The sequence below is a fragment of the Gorilla gorilla genome, chromosome 7, assembly GCF_029281585.2.
Source record: "Gorilla gorilla gorilla isolate KB3781 chromosome 7, NHGRI_mGorGor1-v2.1_pri, whole genome shotgun sequence".
Lineage (NCBI taxonomy): Eukaryota > Metazoa > Chordata > Mammalia > Primates > Hominidae > Gorilla > Gorilla gorilla.
Genome location: NC_073231.2, coordinates 130366120 through 130384123, shown reverse-complemented (window position 1 = coordinate 130384123; position 18004 = coordinate 130366120). Strand labels below are relative to the sequence as shown.

Sequence of the window (18004 nt, the reverse complement as noted above, 5' to 3'; positions counted from 1 at the left end):
GCTGGTCCCTTCAGACAGGAGAAGCAGGATGTGCTGTCCACTGGCGGGTCCCCTTAGCTTACACCAGTCACCTGTTGGGTGGCTGCCGGGTCTCCTGCTGCCACCTGGTGGGTGAGGGTTTTTAATCTTTGGGCAGAGACGAGGAAAAGGGAGGTACACAGGGGGCTCCCAAAGGGTTTCCATTCCTTGCCCTTTAGAGCCTGGAGAGGGCATTCAGAGGGCCTGTGGCTTGTCCCAGCCGGAGGTTCCCCTTAAGGGGCCCAGCTGCCTTCTCTGGGGAGCTGTCTATGGGGTCCCCGCAGCCCTCCAGTGGAGGCAGAGGCCCTGGCTCCTGACCGCACTTGTTCTGCATAGGACTGGGCTAAGCCTGGGCCCTATGACCAGCCTCTGGTGAACACCCTGCAGCGCCGCAAAGAGAAGCGAGAACCGGACCCCAACGGGGGAGGACCCACTACCGCCAGCGGCCCACCTGCAACAGCTGAGGAGGCTCAGAGACCACGGAGCATGACTGTGTCGGCTGCCACCAGGGTGATGCTCTTGTTCTCAATAGCTGGTTGGGGCCACCTCAGCCTGGCTGGGGATCACATTCTGGCCAGCAACTGGGGGGCCAAGGCAGCCTTGCAGCTGGAGGGACCTGGGCTCCATTCCCTCACCTCCTGCTCTACGGCAAAGTCCCTGGGAAAAAACCTTGTGTGGGAATGAGAGAGGCAGAACTTTCTAGGGTCAGAGTGGGACCCAAGCAAGTCAACAGCCCCCTGGCCCCACAGACATGTAGTGCTCACGGGGGCAGAACAGGAGTGCCATTGAGGCCCCCCCTAAAGCAACCTGTGTATTTCTCTCCTCCAACCTGCAGCCTGGTGAGGAGATGGAGGCTTGTGAGGAGCTGGCCCTGGCCCTGTCTCGGGGCCTGCAGCTGGACACCCAGAGGAGCAGCCGGGACTCGCTTCAGTGCTCCAGCGGCTACAGCACCCAGACAACCACCCCCTGCTGCTCTGAGGACACCATCCCTTCCCAAGGTACGAGGCAGCCTGGGGTGTGCACTTAGGCTTTCTGAGCAGCACCAGGTGAGGAGATAGAAAACTGCTGGTCCATTTTAACCACAACCCACCACTCGCTAACTAACAGGTGTCAGGATTGTTTTCGTCATCTGGGAATGCTTTGGGGAGCTCATCTGTAGTTGTCAGGTAGCTGCCATATAAGAAAGGGATCTGGGGTCGGGCGCGGTGGCTCACGCCTGTAATCCCAGCACTTTGGGAGGCTAAAGCAGGTGGATCACGAGGTCAGGAGATCGAGACCATCCTGGCTAACATGGTGAAACCCCATCTCTACTAAAAATACAAAAAAATTAGCCGGGCGTGGTGGCGGGCGCCTGTAGTCCCAGCTACTCAGGAGGCTGAGGCAGGAGAATGGCGTGAACCCAGGAGGCAGAGCTTGCAGTGAGCCGAGATTGCGCCACTGCACTCCAGCCTGGGCGACAGAGCAAGACTCTGTCTCAAAAAAAAATAATAATAAATAAAGGGATCTGGACTTTCACAGCTTTTTGCATTTTGCAGCATCATATACAGCAGTCTCCAATTTGAATGGGGACATGTGCTGTAATAAGAATAGCTTCAGGCCAGGGCAGTGGCTTACGCCTGTAATCTCAACATTTTGGGACTTTGAGGTGAGCAGATTGCTTGAGCTGCAGAAGTTCGAGACCAATCTGGGAAACATGGCAAAACTCTTGTCTCTACAGAAAATACAAAAATTAGCCAGGTGTAGCAGCACACACCTGTGGTCCCAGCTACTCTGGAGGCTGAGGTGGGAGGACTGCTTGAGCCTGGGAAGTCGAGGCTGCAGTGATCCATGACTGCATCACTGCACTCCAGCCTGGGCAACAAAACGAGACCCTGTCTCAAAGGAATAGCTTCATTTTTGTTTTAGCACTTTGCACTACACACTTTATGGTTATTTTCTCATTTAATCTTTACAGCCACTTATGGGGTAGGTATTTTCATCCCTATTTTACAGAAGTGGAAATTAAGGCTCAATAACTCGCTCATATTCACACAACCAATAAGTAGAACTGGAGTTTGAACCTAAGTGTGTTAGAGTGTAATGCCCAAGTTCTTAACCTATTCCAGCCAAATCCTCTATCAAACCTGCCTCCCTCATCCTCAAGTCCACTGCACACACAAGTCAGGCAAGATGAAAATCTAACAGCTAGAATATATCTATGATAATTGACCAAAAGCTATGCCATTCATCATTCAAAACCTCTAAGACAGTGAGTCTTATTGGAGGGTGATTTTATTCCCCAGGGGACATCTGGCAATGTCTGTAGACATTTCTGGTTGTCACAACTGGAGGGGTACTACTGGCATCTAGTGGGCACAGGGCAGGGATATTGCTTAAACATCCCAGAATACACAGCACGGCCCCTCCCCACCACGTCCTCCATAACAAAGAACTATCCAGCCCAAATTATCAATAGTACGGTGGTTCAGAATCAGGGCTGTGAGCTGTTTAATCTGTAAGCTCCCACATCATCCTGAGATTGGTCTTACAAGGAAGTGAGCACATGACACTGATGGAAACTGTCTTTGTCCCTTATTGTCAGGGACTTACTGTCAGTAGCTTTGTTCTTTGTCTAGCCCTTGCCTCTCCAGTTAATTATCAGGGAGATGTTATAGCCTAGGCTAGTCTATTTGAGGTTTGATCTTCATGTTGAATTCTGGACTGGAGAATTTGTCTTCTTTCATCCCCCTTATTCCTCCCAGAGATGCTTGCAGGTAGCTTCGCTGCAGCCTAGCAGCTTTACCTTCTTCCCCATTGACGATATTTGAGTGCCTACCATGTCCAGCACTGTTCTAGGTACTTGGGACACATCAGTGAACAAAGCAAAGATCCCTGCCAGGGAGTTCTTAGTTGGTGAGGCTTTCTGAAGATGGTAGAGAAGCCTGGGGGAAGCTTGGGATGAGACTGTGTGTGTACCCTGCCTTGCGTGCCTTTTGTCCTCCCAGCCCAGAAGAATCAAAAAAGCACAGCTGCTGTCTTGAATATGTCTAATCAAATCCTATAATCAGTTTCAGATTATGATTATTTCTCTGTAAGTGGTGACCAGGAGGCAGATCAGCAGGAGTTTGACAAGTCCTCCACCATTCCAAGAAACAGCGACATCAGCCAGTCCTACCGACGGATGTTCCAAGCCAAGCGTCCAGCCTCAACTGCTGGCCTCCCCACCACCCTGGGACCTGCTATGGTCACTCCAGGGGTTGCAACTATCCGACGGACCCCTTCCACCAAGCCTTCTGTCCGCCGCGGAACCATTGGAGCTGGTCCCATCCCCATCAAGACACCCGTGATCCCTGTCAAGACCCCAACCGTCCCAGACCTCCCAGGGGTGTTGCCAGCCCCTCCAGATGGGCCAGAAGAGCGGGGGGAGCACAGCCCTGAGTCGCCATCTGTGGGTGAGGGCCCCCAAGGTGTCACCAGCATGCCCTCCTCAATGTGGAGTGGCCAAGCTTCCGTTAACCCTCCACTTCCAGGCCCGAAGCCCAGTATCCCTGAGGAGCACAGACAGGCAATTCCAGAAAGCGAAGCTGAAGACCAGGAACAGGAACCCCCAAGTGCCACTGTCTCCCCAGGCCAGATTCCAGAGAGTGACCCTGCAGACCTGAGCCCAAGGGATACTCCACAAGGAGAAGACATGCTGAACGCCATCCGAAGGGGCGTGAAACTGAAGAAGACCACGACAAACGATCGCTCGGCCCCTCGCTTCTCTTAGGCTCACAAGAAATGCGCCGGTGGGGAATGAACTGTTTCATTAATAAAACCTAATTTGTCTTGATCCATTCCAATCTATAATAAAACAAAAGATTTTGTAGGCAACTCGGAATATAGCTCTTTTGAAAGTACTCGACACCTTTAGATTAAGAATTAAAACCAACCTATGTAACTGACATAATCTTGATCTTTTAATTTGTAAATATTGACAATTTTCTTTCTGCACATTTTAATCTTAGTTTCCCTTTTGATTTTTCTGAAGGTGCCAAATTCCATTTAACTTTTTTACAAGTCTTTGTAAAATTTTAAATGCATAAGGGGGTTGGGGCAGGGGAACCACGAAGTAGTTAATTTTAGAAAAGGATTTACTATACTTCACTCTTCTTTTTTTTTCCCTACAAGCTTTTGTAGATGCATTGTAGTAGTCTAGCTTAGAAGCAAATGCAAGTTATTTTAATGTACAAACTAAATGGGTAAGAGGTAAAATCTTCATTTAAATATACTATGTTCTGGATGAAAAGAGCAGGAGTAACAATTGATGAGCAATATTCAGAGTGAAGTAAATCTGGAAATGGTAGACTGTGTTGGGATTGGGGGGAGGGCCATGGGAGGGGTACATCGTCAACATAGCCGATCCTGTTACATTTAAGAGTAGCCTCGTAGGTTGAATTTCTTCTGGTAGCTTCATGGTAAATGCATCCGAATAAGCCATACTGGATTGCAGTGTTTGTTTCTGTAGGGTGTTTAAGGACTTCCTTTCTCCCACGATTCCTCTGGACTGCACACAGCACCCACAACCAGCCCCATGCATGCTGCTGCCTCTGGGCAGTCGTAGAATCTCCCACTTCAGTTTCTCGTTGATTGTACTCACCTTTATGGAATCCAAATACATCCAAAAGGGTAAGGCAGTTTTAAAAATGTGAAAACATTTAAAAATGATAGCAGGGAATTCTTAGATTATAGTAAATGCCTTTTACTTAACTGTGCCCAGCAGGCTGGGTGCGTTAAAAAGCCCAAATATTTTGAAAAAACTCGAACAGATTTGACAAGGGTAGCCAGCTTGGAGTCTAGCAACTTGCCAATGTATTTACCAATCTGGGGGCTTGTTTTTCTTTTCTTCTTTCAAATAAATGGCAGTTAACTGGCTTCACAGTAAACACTGAAGAGAGGAGGATTTGTTTATTGTCACTGGGAATCTGACCACTATACTGTCCTTTTTTTGTATTCTGGGTAATGTTTTTTGGAAAGGATTTGTCTTTTCTAAGTGGAAGTTAAATTTGTTATACTGCCCATCCCCTAAAGCCAACAGAGATTTGTAGATTTAAAGGGATCACATTTGAAGACAATAGTGTTTAAGAAAGCAAGCAAGTCCCTTAGCAGTCAGGTCATAACAGGGCACATTTCTGACCGAACCCTCTCAAGGCAGAGGAGGAGTTTGGTGGGTCTCATACACCCTGCAGATTCCTGTTGGCTCTAACCCTCAATTACCTAATCTTATGCTTTAACACATAACTGCATTGGATGTGAGAGTAACGTACCGTATGGTCATTGTTCTATATATTAACATTGAACACTGCTGCGATTGCTCAAGGACATTTTATGTTACGGCTTTAAAGCAAAGGCATGATTATTAGAAACTAAGCTTTTTTCTTTGAAAAACAAGCTCCTTTTACAGAATATAAACAACAGTAGTGCCTGTGGTTTAGCCCACCAATCTTGATGACTAAAAGTAGCTGATGCATTGTGCATATGATGCTTGAGATGGTTTTTGCAAAAGCAGAAATCGCTGCAAGGTAATCACAATAGATAAAAGTGGTATTTTAAACCTTTGAAATAAATGGATGTAACTGTACCTTGGTACAGCTTTTCACTTGTTTAGTTTTTAAACGTTAGCATAATCTGAATAAATAAAATGTTGCCAAATTCAATGTAGAAAGAATGTGACAACACACCTTGGGTAGTTCTGCTTGCGTTTTTGCATATTGTAAAAGCAGTGTCACAGCTAAAAATAAAGAAATCGTTTCTAACAGTAAATTATTGTGCTTTAGTTGCTAGTTTGTACTGAGAGTTGACCTCTCCCTGTGCAGTTTTTTGTTCTAAACTTGTATAAATAACAATTGTGTAATGTGTCTCCCTCCTACATTGTAACAATTGCTTCAGCCTACGTTATAAATAAAGAACCACTAGATTAAAAAAGTCCTGTATTTCAAGTCTTGTTACAATTCAGTTTGAGGTCTTAGTCAAATGTTAGAAGATGGACTGGGACTCAAATTGAGCTTACATAGAAAAGTGACAAAAGATTTTTGTGATGGCTATAAGATCATTAGTTGCCTGAAACTATTTGAAAACAGTTCTATCTAATGAGGGAATCAAGAACTAAAAGCAGCTGTTTTGGGTTGAAAGTTTTAAAAACTGCTTTATCTTTAAAAAACAAAAACAAACAAAGCTTCTGAAACATTTAAGGAGTTCTGTTATTCCCTTACCTTTGAGTCCGCAGACAATCCAAGCTACGGTAGCAGAAGCAAAGCTGGAAAACTGCTTCTAAAATAAGCGCCACAAAGTTTTATCCCAGATTGGACCATTTAACCCCAACCATCAAACCTCCACCGCTGACAGAACTCCACAAATTCCATGCTTATTTGTTGACTATGTACTTCTTAGGGAGAGTTGTTCTAATAAAAACTAAAGTTCCATTAGTGAAATCTTTAGAAAACCAAAAAGGTTATTTTTAAATCCCAGTATTTCTGTTCTTGGCTTTGTTTATTCCTTCTAGTTACCACAGCTAATTAGGCCTTTGACTTGCGAGTTTGTTCGCCTCAATCTGGTTCTGCCTCAGTTTTTCCTTACTGGTAACATATGCTATCAGTGATTTATTGCAGAGAACACAGCTGACTGACTACATGTCCCGTCATTTTCTTTACATGCACAATTGATAAAACAATGACAGTGGCACAGTCACTTGGCATCACGGTAATTGTTAGAAGAACGTCAGTCATACCAGAGACCATTTCACTGATTTTTTATTAGGGCAAGTGCATGTTCTGTAACATATTTCACTTGCAAGCATGAAAGATGAGGTCTCTCTCTTTCTACATGGGCCGCTCCCGGGGTCTGGTCACAATATACCACCACAGTGGGGGCAAATCACCTTCCTTTCGGGCAGGGGGCAAAGCTTCAGTTAAAGGACCACCAGGTGGCGTTTCCTCCTGCAGCTGCTTAACCTAAAGGAGGCAAGGAAGGAATCATTACCAAAGGAATCTAATTGACTATAAAAATCTGTTTGCTGCAGTGAAGGGTCAGCTTTATGTCTATGGTGTGTCACTGACATTACACACTATCTGATCACAATATTGAAAAGTGTTTTTTACATATACCTGCTTTATTTTCATATCCACACTTTTAGAAAAGTCTCCTTAAGGGTTTTCCCATTCTTTTAAATAGCAAAGCCTACCCTTCCTATTCTTCCCCCCACCCCTTTTCATCACCTCATTATCTGGACCTCCTCTTATTCTGCAGACAGAAACATGACAACTATCATTCCAATTCTCCTTGTCACAGCCCCCACCCACTGACCAGAAAAACATTTATTGTTGTGTCTCAGCTAAGTGTTCTCCAAAAGCACCATTAAGAAACCTCAGTTCATAATATGCTGGGGATGTTAATTCTAAGCCCCCTTCCTAGCAACCAAGAACAAAAATAAATCACAAAATCACAGGTAAAAATATGCCCAGTTCTGCCAAGTGCTGCCCTACTACCTCCAGCTCTAGTTATGGCCAAGATAAATGTCCTAACAGAGGATCACCCATTCTGGATTGTGGCTGCCCTGGGCCTCCAGTCACACATGCTGCTTAATAGTGTTGAAGTGATGGGATGTGTAAAGGAGGAATTGTCTGATGTTATCCCAGTGATCAACTGCAGAATGAACCTGCGGCTCACCATGCATATACTTCAAGCTTCTAAACGGTGAGACATTTCTGACAAAACACTGCCCCCTTTGGCCACAGTGCCCTTCCTTCGGGTCCCGCTTGGCCAAACACTTCCAAAGGTCAATATCCTCAATGTTATCACCAGAACCAGCACAACTTCCAAATCATGAATTCAAATATCCCACTATCCAACCACATTCTCCCTTTCCCACTCATTTGTTTAAATGCCTCCTTGAAACTCAGACTACCAATTCACAGATCCTCCCAACTTGGCCTTCCCTCTCTGCATCTGCCCCCACTGGCTTGACTCTGTTTTTTTTTAAATTCAGCTTCCTTTCGAATAACCTCAAGTCCCTTGTCACTCTTTGAGCAACAGACAAACCGAACCATATACCCTCAGGCCTGTGCTCATACAGCTTAGTATTGCTAAAGAGAAAAGATATGGGAGCAAATAGGAGTCATTACTCACTAATTATTCCCAACCTCAAATGGGCCTTTGCCACCTGGCCATCCTACTACTCTCCAGCAAGCTCTTCCTCACCTCATGACTATCACACCTTGTCCACATTCTCCAAATATGCTGCACCCACTCGTTCTGGGCTTTTCCTCTTATTTCACTAAAAAAAGGAAGCTATCACACAAGTCTGTCATCTTCAAAACTTCTAACCCAAATGTATTTATATACAATCTTTTGCCCAATTATAATGCACAAAGAATCCTTTTTCCTTTTCTTCTTTCTCTATACTCTCTCCTAAGGATTCCATACATCTCTCCATGGCTTTTAAAACTGAAAACTCCCACGTTTCTGTTTTTAGGCCAAATCTCTCCTGGGAGTTCCAGATTTCCACATCTGAAGCTGGCTTCTGACATCTGCACTTGATGTCTCACAGGATTCTCAAAACTTCACACTTCCAAAATGAATTCTCGATTGCTGCTCTGACACCTGTGCCCCCTTCCCCAATCTTCCCTATCTCAGTAAACATCACCAAACTCCAGATGTTAAAGCTTAAAACCCAGAAACCATTCTCTCTTTTTTTTTCTTTTGAGATGGAGTCTTGCTCTGTCGCCCAGGCTGGAATGCAGTGGCGTGATGTCAGCTCACTGCAACCTCCACCTCCTGGGGTTCAAGCAATTCTGCCTTAGCCTCCCAAGTAGCTGGGATTACAGGTGCACACCCCCCATGCCCGGCTAATTATTTGTACTTTTAGTAGAGATGGGGTTTCACCACGTTAGTCAGGCTGGTCGTCATGAACTCCTGACCTCAAGCTATCACCCACTTCGGCCTCCCAAAGTGCTGGGATTATAGGTGTGAGCCACCGCACCCTGCCCCAGAAACCATTCTTGATTCCTCCCCATCCCTCGCCCACCCTCAACATCCAGTCAGTCGTCACATCCCTCCAAATGATGTCCTGAGTCAATTTCCTTCCATATCCACTTCATCCACCCTAGTGTTAGTCATGACAACCTTTTGACTAAACTTCTGCAATAATCCTAGAAGGGTCTCTCTGCTTCTCCTCTTCCCCTCTCCAATATATTCTTCACACTACAGCAAGATTGAGCTTTTAAAAATATAACTGACCATCCTAACATGACTGAAAAATGCCTAAGAAAATAGTGGAGAGGCAGGTTAAGGGAAAGTATAGCAAGAAGGCAAAAAAGTCAGGCAAAGGACTAAAGAGAAGGAGATCTGAAGCAAAATCAAAGACAAAGCCAAAATGACCAGGGAATGCACTTTAACTTACTTGTAAGGTGGTTATAAATGTTAAATTGATACACTTAGATACTAAAGTATATCTGAGAAGCAAGGGCCCAGAGTAACTGTCATGGCTGGAATGTGGACCTCTGCATGTGGGGAGCAAAACTTCACTCCATCTACATAGCTAAGGAATAACGAAGTACAAGTAGAACGCACCTCTCGTTCCCAGCTTTCCCTCCGCAGTTTCTTCCACTGTTCTCTCTTGGCAAAGTAATCAGGATACATTGCCTTCTCAGAAGGATGCCAGTCATCTAAGCACCATTCTGGGACCTGTCAGGAGAGGAAATCATGGTATCAATCCACAGGACACATTTACCTATCCCTGACAGGGCCTGCTCAGGAGATGTAAGACAAAGATCAAGGTATATTTTTATAACCACTGCAACTACCAGACTGTTTCTAACTCTAAGCAAGGAACAGCAGAGGATAAGTAGGAACCAAAGATAAAGGAAAACACCTTAGAGTCAAAGACGGTGCTGAAAAATAGCACCATCATCAGTCCAAGGAGAACTGGCTTCATTCCTCCCCTACCTGCCTTCTCTAAATATCCAGAGTAGTCTTATCTTACTTGGAACTCTTAATTAGAGTACCTCAGAAATATTAAGCACCAATCCAAGTTTGTTAACTTTAAAGTCCAAAATGAACTTTGTTATAGCAAAAAGTATACTGTACGACCTTAAATCTGAATGTAGAAAGAAAAGTCTTAATGACGTCTCAGAGAGAGAAAACTGACACCTAAGAAACAGTACAGGCACACCTTAGAGATACTGGGGGTTTGGTTCCAGACTGCTGCAATATAGCAAATATCACAATAAAGCAAGTCACAAAATGTTTTTGGTTTCCCAGTGCATATAAAAGTTTTGTTTATACTATACTATAAAGTGTCCAACAGCATTATGATGTCTGTTGAGATGGAGTCCTCCTGGTGAAGATTTTGTGAATATTGATTAAATGATAACAAAGGACTTTGAACAGTACATCAACTTAGTTGATAAAGCAGTGGCAGGGTTTGAGAGGATTGATTCCCATTTTGAAAGAAGTTCTTCTGTGGGTAAAATGCTATCAAAAGGAAAAGTCAATTGATGTGGCAAACCTCACATAATATACATAAAAAATGTACATAATTTAGGCCAGGTGCAGTGGCTCATGCCTGTAATCCCAGCACTTTGGGAGGCTGAGGCAGGCGGATCACCTGAGGTCAGGAGTTCAAGACCAGCCTGACCAACATGGAGAAACCCTGTCTCTACTAAAAATACAAAACTAGCCAGGCATAGTGGTACATGCCTGTAATCCCAGCTACTTGGGAGGCTGAGGTAGGAGAATCGCTTGAACCTGGGAGGTGGAGGTTGCGGTGAGCCGAGATTGTGCCATTGCACTCCAGCCTGGGCAAAACTCTGTCCCCGCCCCCCCCAACCAAAAAAAAGACATAATTTAAAAATACATTATTGGTTGAGTGAGGTGGCTCCTGCCTTTAGTCCCAGCCCTTTGAAGGCTGAGGTAGGGAGATTCTATGAGGGTAGGAGTTCCAGACCAGCCTGGACAACACAGCAAGATTCCATCTCTACAAAAAATAAAATAAATTAGCTAGGTGTGGTGGTGTACATCTGTTTTCTTAGCTACTTGGTTGGCTAGGACAGGAGGATTGCTTGAGCCCAGGGGGTCCAGGCTGCAGTGAGCTATGATCATGCTATTGCACTACAGCCTGGGCAACAGAGGGAGACCATCTCCAAAACAAAAACAAAAGAAATACGTTATTGATAAAAACTGCCAACAATCATCTGAGCCATCAGAAAACCAATCTTTTTACTGGTGGAGAGTATTGTATCAATGTTGATGGCTGGTGACTAATCAGGGTGATGATTGCTGAAGGCTGGAGTGGCTTTGGCAATTTCCTAAAATAACGAGGTTTGCGACATCAACTGACTCTTCCTTACACCAAACACTTCTATAGCATGTGATGCCATTTGATAGCATTTTACCCAAAGAAGAACTTCTTGCAAAATTGGAGTCAATCCTCTCAAACCCTGCTACTGCTTAATCAACTAAGTTGATGTGCTATGCGAAGTCCTTTGTTATCATCAATGTTCACAAAATCTTCACCAGGAGACTCCATCTCAAGAAACCACTTTCGTATTCATCCATAAGAAGCAACTCTTCATCTGCTCAAGATTTATCATGAGATTACAGCAATTCAGTCATATTCTCAGGATCAACTTCTATTCTGGCTCTCTTGCTATTTCCACAACTTCTGCAGTTACTTCTTCTGCTGAAGTCTTGAGCCCTTCAAAATCATCCACAAGGGTTGGAATCAACTTCTTCCAACCCTGTTAAAGCTGATATTTTGATCTCTTCCCATGAATCATAAATATCCTCAATGGCATTTAGAATGGTGAATTCTTTCCAGAAAATTTTACTTTGCCCAAATCCATCAGAGGAATCACTATCTATGGCAACTATAACTATGCAAAATATATTTCTTAAATAATAAAACTTGCAAGTGGAAATTACTCCTTGATCCATGGGCTGCAGAATGGATGTTGTGTTAGCAGACATGGTAGCAGGTCTCAACAATGGGCTTAAAAGATTCAGTAAACCATATTGTATACAGATTTGCTGTAATCCAGGCTTTGTTATTCCATTTCTAGGGCACAGGCAGAGTAGGTTTAGCATAATTCTTAAGGGCTGCAGGATTTTCAGAATGGCAAATGAACAATGGCTTCAACTTAAAACCACCAACTGCATTAGCCCCTAACAAGACAGTCAGCCTATCCTTGAAGTTTTGAAGCCAAGCATTGATTTCTCTCAAGGTATGAAAGTTCTAGATGGTATCTTATTCCAAAAAAAGGCTACTTCATCTCCACTGAAAATCTGTTGTTGAGTATAGCCACCTTCATCAACTACCTTAGCCAGATTTTGTGTAATAATTTGCTGCAGCTTTTCCATCAGCACTTGTTGCTTCACCTTGCACATCTGTGTTACAGAGATGGCTTTTTTCCTTAAACCTCATGGACCAATCTCTATTAGCTTCCAACTTTTTTTCTGCAGCTTCCTCATCTCTCTCAGCCTTCATAGAAATGAAGAGTTAAAGACTTGCTCTGGATTAGGCTTTGGCTTAAGGGAATGTCGTGGCTGGTTTGATCTTTTGTCCCAACCACTAAAACTTTCTCCATATCAGCAATAAGACAGTTTCACTTATCATTTGTGTGTTTAGTGGAGCAGCACTTTTAATTTCCTTAAAAAAACCTTTAATTTCCTTTGCATTCACAACTTGGCTAACCAGCGGAAAAGGCCTTGCTTTCTACCCACCTTGGCTTTCAACATGCCTTCCTCACTAAGCTTAATCATTTCTAGCTTTTGATTTAAAGTAAGAGATGTGTAACGGATTTAAAGTGAGAGATATGTAACTCTTCCTTTCACTTGAACACTTAGAGGCTATGGTATGGTCGTTAATTGTCCTAATTTCAGTGTTGCTGCGTCTTAGGGAATAGGGAACCCTGAGGAGAGGGATAGAGGCGGAGGAACTATTGGTCGGTGAAACAGTCAGCACACGCACATTTATCGATTAAGTCTGCTGTCTTATATGGGCATGGTTTTTTTGTGCCCCAAAACAATGACAATAGTAACATCAAAGGTGATTGATCACAGTTCACCACAACTGTGTGTAGATAGAGTAATAATAAAAAAAAAGTTTGAAATATTGCAAGAATTGCCAAACTGAGAAACAGAGACAGAAGTGAGCACATGCTGTTGGAAAAATGGTGCCCACAGACTTGCTCAGCACGGGGTTGCCACAAACTTTCAATCTGTAAAAATACAATATCTGCCAAGCACAATAAAACAAAATGCAATAAAATGAGGTAGGCCTGCATCTGACAACTGTCAGGAAATAAGTCTCCTAGCTACCCCTTGAAGGGCAAGTGATTTCTAAGGCTGAGGTTTGGGACTGAAGAAACAAAGTCTATTTCTCAGAAGGCAGTCATCATTATAATTCTCACCTACCTTGTAGCAATCGTATCTCTCATAGGACGTGCCCCCAGGAGAGTCAGGGAAGATGTATGGCTGTGGATGCTGACGGTACCAGAATTCTTCCTCAGCCTCCTTCAACAGCTGGGTGGCCTTCGCCATATCCTTTTCATTCTTATGTTCTTCAAACCGGGCTCTCATCAAACAAGCAAAGTATCGGTATTTGTCTCTTAAACCAAAATGATTTTGAAGATTAGAAATGTTACCTACTCACGTGGTCAGTGTTGCTGTCTGACAGGAGGCTGCACTTCTGATACCTTCTGGATGGGCAGTGGACCTCCCCCAACCCTCCCAATGGAGCAGCTGTATCATCATGGCTGCTTCCTCTACAGCCCACCAAACAGCAGCAGCAAAAAAATACTGTATTAAATATATACCCTAACCATTTTTCTCCTCTTACATCCAACAATGGAAAGAGGATTTAAACAAAAAAAAAAAAAAAGAGCATTCGCAAGAGAAAAGCTATAACCTCTGTAGGATCATTCAACATTCATTGAATGACAACTTCCATTTCCTTCTATCTTGTGCTAGTCACTATGCTAAATTCTGGAGGTACAAAGATGAATAAGAAAGGTGTTACTTGGCAGAAACAGTATTGCTTAGCTCATACAGAGCTAGGTTTGTATCCTGACTCTGACACTAGCTGCATAAACTTAGGCAAATTAAAGTCAAGTTCTAAAGAAACTGGGCAAAGATCAGTTAGGAGGTTTTGACAATAATCTAGGACACAGCTGACGAGGGCCTGAAAGTAGGGAGCTGTGATGGTGACAGGAGACAGGAGAGACATTTAGACTTCCAAGTTATGAGAATAGGCTCTCCAGTCAGACTGTATGGGCCTGAATCTTAGCTCTGCCACTACTAGCTGTGTAACTTGGGGTAAGTTAATGTCTTCTGGTCAGGTGCGGTGGCTCACACCTGTAATCCCAGCACATTGGGAGGCCAAGGTGTGTGGATCACCTGAGGTCTGGAGTTCAAGACAAGCCTGACCAACATGGAGAAACCCCGTCTCTACTAAAAATACAAAAATGAGGCCGGGCATGGTGGCTCACGCCTGTAATCCCAGCACTTTGGGAGGCCAAGGCAGGTGGATCACCTGAGGTGAGGAGTTCTACACCAGCCTGGCCAACATGGTGAAATCCCGTCTCAACTAAAAATACAAAAACTAGCCGGGCGTGGTGGCAGGCACCTGTAATCCCAGCTACTCTGGGGGCCAAGGCAGGAGAATAGCTTGAACCCGGGAGGCAGAGGTTGCAGTGAGTCGAGATTGTGCCATTTGCACTCCAGCCTGGGGGACAAGAGCAAGACTTCATCTCAAAAAAACAAAACAACAACAACAACAACAAAAAGGCCAGGCATGGTGGCTCACGCCTGTAATCCCAGCACTTTGGGAGGCTGAGGTGGAGGTCACCTGAGGTCAGGAGTTCAAGACCAGCCTGGCCAACATGGCGAAACCCCGTCTCTAGTAAAAATACAAAAATTAGCCAGGCGTGGTGGCGCATGCCTGTAATCCCAGCTACTCGGGAGACTGAGGCAGGAGAATTGCTTGAACCCGGGAGACGGAACTTGCGGTGAGCCAAGATCGCACCATTGCACTCCAGCCTGGGCAACATAAGCGAAACTCCGTCTAACGAAAAACAAAAAAAAAGTCTTCTAGGCCACGGGTTCCTCCTCTGTAAAATAGTGGTAATAACAGTGTGTATGTCTTAAGGTTGTCATAAACAGTCAGTAAGATAAACACACTTTAAAAAGTGCCTGGTACATCCCAAGTGTTAAATAATGTCAGTTACTAATATCATACTGGAAAGAGAATTTATAAAAACCAGTGTCTAATTATACATGGTGTATGAGTATGTGTGTTATTGGCAAAGGAATAAGGAGCAAATACTTGAGAACAATTCTGAGACTTAAAGCTCAGTAACTGAATTGCTAATAATACCATTAGCGGAGGCAGGGAATTTGGGAAAAGAGTCAGAATGGGGAGTGACAGGAAAACAAGTTTGATTTCAAAGAATTTAGATAAATGGAGATTGAGAGAACGGTTGGTGATCTTTTCAATTTTTTTTTTTATTATTATTTTTTGAGACAAAGTTTCACTCTTGTCGCCCAGGGTGGAGTGCAATGGGGCGATCTCGGCTCACTGCAGCCTCTGCCTCCCAGGTTCAAGCGGTTCTTCTGCCTCAGCCTCAAGAGTAGCTGGGATTACAGGCACCCACCACCACGCCTGGCTAATTTTTGTATTTTTAGTAGAGACGCGGTTTCACATGTAGGCCGGGCTGTTGAACTCCTGGCCTCAGGTGATCCACTCACTTCAGCCTCCCAAAGTACTGGGATTATAGGCGTGAGCCATCATGCCCAGCCAACAGTCGTGATCTAACAAGCAATTCGAACTACAGCTCTAGAGACAAATGAGCGCAGGTGGTGACAGCACTAAATGAGGCTGCCCGAGTACATACAGCAACACAGTATGCCTAGGATGGAACCACAGAGAACAGCACAATGAGGGCAAATGGAGGAAGAAATTAAGGCAAGGATTGAGAAAGAATGTCAGATCTAAAAAATGCTGAGCCATAGCTGTCATAGTAGCTAGTTTATATCATTTTCCTCTAGAACTATGGACTTTAGTATTCCCAGCTATAGTTCAGTATTGCTTGAATTCTTTTTTTCATGTTTAACTTTTTTTGACACATAATTATTGTACCTATTTATGGGGTACATGTGATATTTTAATACATTCATATAATGTATAATGATCAAATCAGGGTAATTTGGATATTCATCACCTCAAACATTTACCATTTGTGTTGGGATACCTGAATCCCTGATGGCTCAACTTCCTTCATCATCGATTTGTTTACATGTCCATTTTCCCCACTAATCCGTGAGCTGCTGCTGCTCAAAAATGGATTTACTAACATTTATATATTTAGCATAGAGCATAGAATCTGAATTGCAAATTCTGTCAAATAAATAAATAAATAAGGAAAACTCAAGGAAGAAACTAACAATCCCATCACATTGTACTTGGCCATCTTCCTGCCAAATCAAGAGAAGTATGTCAGTGATTTTCTAATAGTCACATATATGCAATCTGGGCTTCGAGGGTACCCTCTGCAATTCTTCCAGGCCTACTCCATTTTCCATAGTTTTTTTTTTCCCAGAAGGCCTTCTTATAAAACTACGTTTGGGGAGTCGTAAGACTGGAGTGGAGGCGGGGCACTCACACATCTTGGGTTGTTAGCCCACCCTGCACTGAATTTAGGTTATTAAAATCTACACATTTTAATACTATGTTCTCAGACTAGTCTCAGACGGATAGAGGTGGAAAGAGAATTATGTAAGAGGTGAAAAAGATGTAAAGGTAATGAAAAGGACTAGATGAAGCTAAAAAGAGAAAAGCTAATGGGAGGGGTGGGAGAATGATGATGCTTTGGAGGAAGACCTAAATTTTAACCCTGGCTCAGACACTTACAAACTCTATCACCTTGCGCAAGTTACCAGCTGTGCTCATCTCCTTATCTGTAAAATAAGCTTAAGATAATTCCTAACTCCTAGAGTTTTGCAGACTAAAGAAAATAATGCATAGTTTATTGCTGTTAATATTGGAAAGGAGAAGATCGTGAAGAAAACGATTTAGCGAGCGCTGGACCCATGACAATTACAATTTTAGGCACATTCCTTTATTTCACTTAATTTTCCTGCGACCCTCTGCGCTGGTCCTGCGTCCGTTTTACTAAACAAAAAGCTGACGCCCAGACCCGATAAGCAACTCTACAAGGTCTCCCGGCCATAAGTGGCGAAGCCTAGATTTGAACCCGGGTCTACCATAGGATTCTGTGAAGCGAGAGGCCACCTTCCAATTCCGTTCCCGAAGTCCTTGAACCTCCAGGTACCCAGGGGCCTCTCCACCTCCATGGGGCCCCCAGGGTCACCTCCCCGAGTCCTGGGTCCCCATCCCTTACCTCTGGACGCACCACGACTCGAGGTGGCGTAGCGCCCGCTTATAAAGCCGCAACACCTTTTGCTGATGGGTCAGGTAGCGTCCCGACGCCAAGAACGCCATTACCGCGCTGACCTTCCCCGGCCGCCCGGAGAGCCGGGAAACCGCACGCCTGCTGCGGGTGACGGAGCCGGGCCAGCCGGAAGGGCGGAGTTGCCGGCGGCCACTTCCGCTTCCGCCGGGGAGGTCCTCCATGCGCAGTCATGAGTCGCTTCAAGTTTATCGGTAAGAGGAGGGTTTTCCACGCCCTTGGGTCTTTCTGACTTGTCCCGGGCGTCGGTCACCAAGGTCACAGGACCCAGGAATTGCGCCCTCCGGCTTTGTAAGGGTTGAAAGGGCCGCTCAGTGGAGGAGGGCGCGGGGAGGTTTCTGGGTGCTGGTAATGCTCTGGTTCTTGATCTAGGTTCTGGATTCACGAGGGTGTATTTATTTGTAAAAATTAACAAGCCGTACAGTTATGATTTTTGTGCTGTTTTCAACATCTGTAATGTATTCAGTTTTTTAAGAAGAAAACTCCAAAAAGGCCAATCACTATGT

The 18004-nt window shown here is 44.3% G+C and overlaps 3 protein-coding genes across 16 annotated transcripts in view; 2 read left to right on the top strand and 1 right to left on the bottom strand.

The window, feature by feature from the left end:
- MTSS1 (MTSS I-BAR domain containing 1) overlaps positions 1-5961 on the top strand; it is a 177896-nt gene extending 171935 nt beyond the window's left edge. For 6 of the 9 annotated variants that reach the window (XM_019032194.4, XM_055348726.2, XM_055348729.2 and 3 more), the window contains 3 exons: positions 355-528; positions 854-1016; positions 3066-5961. In XM_019032194.4, coding sequence (XP_018887739.2) covers positions 355-528; positions 854-1016; positions 3066-3766 — 1038 coding nt within the window. In that variant the 3' untranslated portion in view covers positions 3767-5961. The remainder of the gene's footprint in view (positions 1-354; positions 529-853; positions 1017-3065) is intronic. The other 3 variants (XM_031013826.3, XM_055348727.2, XM_031013829.3) reach the window with 1 other exon arrangement.
- Positions 5962-6854: 893 nt separating this feature from the next.
- Positions 6855-17530, bottom strand: NDUFB9 (NADH:ubiquinone oxidoreductase subunit B9). The gene is made up of 4 exons (NM_001279728.1): positions 17430-17530; positions 13447-13639; positions 9604-9717; positions 6855-6986 (listed from the first exon to the last, which is right to left on the bottom strand). Exons 1-4 carry the CDS (start codon positions 17528-17530, stop codon positions 6855-6857), a joined length of 540 nt encoding a protein of 179 aa, NP_001266657.1.
- A 64-nt stretch (positions 17531-17594) lies between these two features.
- TATDN1 (TatD DNase domain containing 1) overlaps positions 17595-18004 on the top strand; it is a 50263-nt gene continuing 49853 nt past the window's right edge. For 2 of the 6 annotated variants that reach the window (XM_019032207.3, XM_004047504.5), the window contains exon 1: positions 17595-17692. In XM_019032207.3, the coding sequence (XP_018887752.1) occupies positions 17671-17692 (22 nt within the window). In that variant the 5' untranslated portion in view covers positions 17595-17670. The remainder of the gene's footprint in view (positions 17693-18004) is intronic. The other 4 variants (XM_055348731.2, XM_019032201.3, XM_004047505.3 and 1 more) reach the window with 4 other exon arrangements.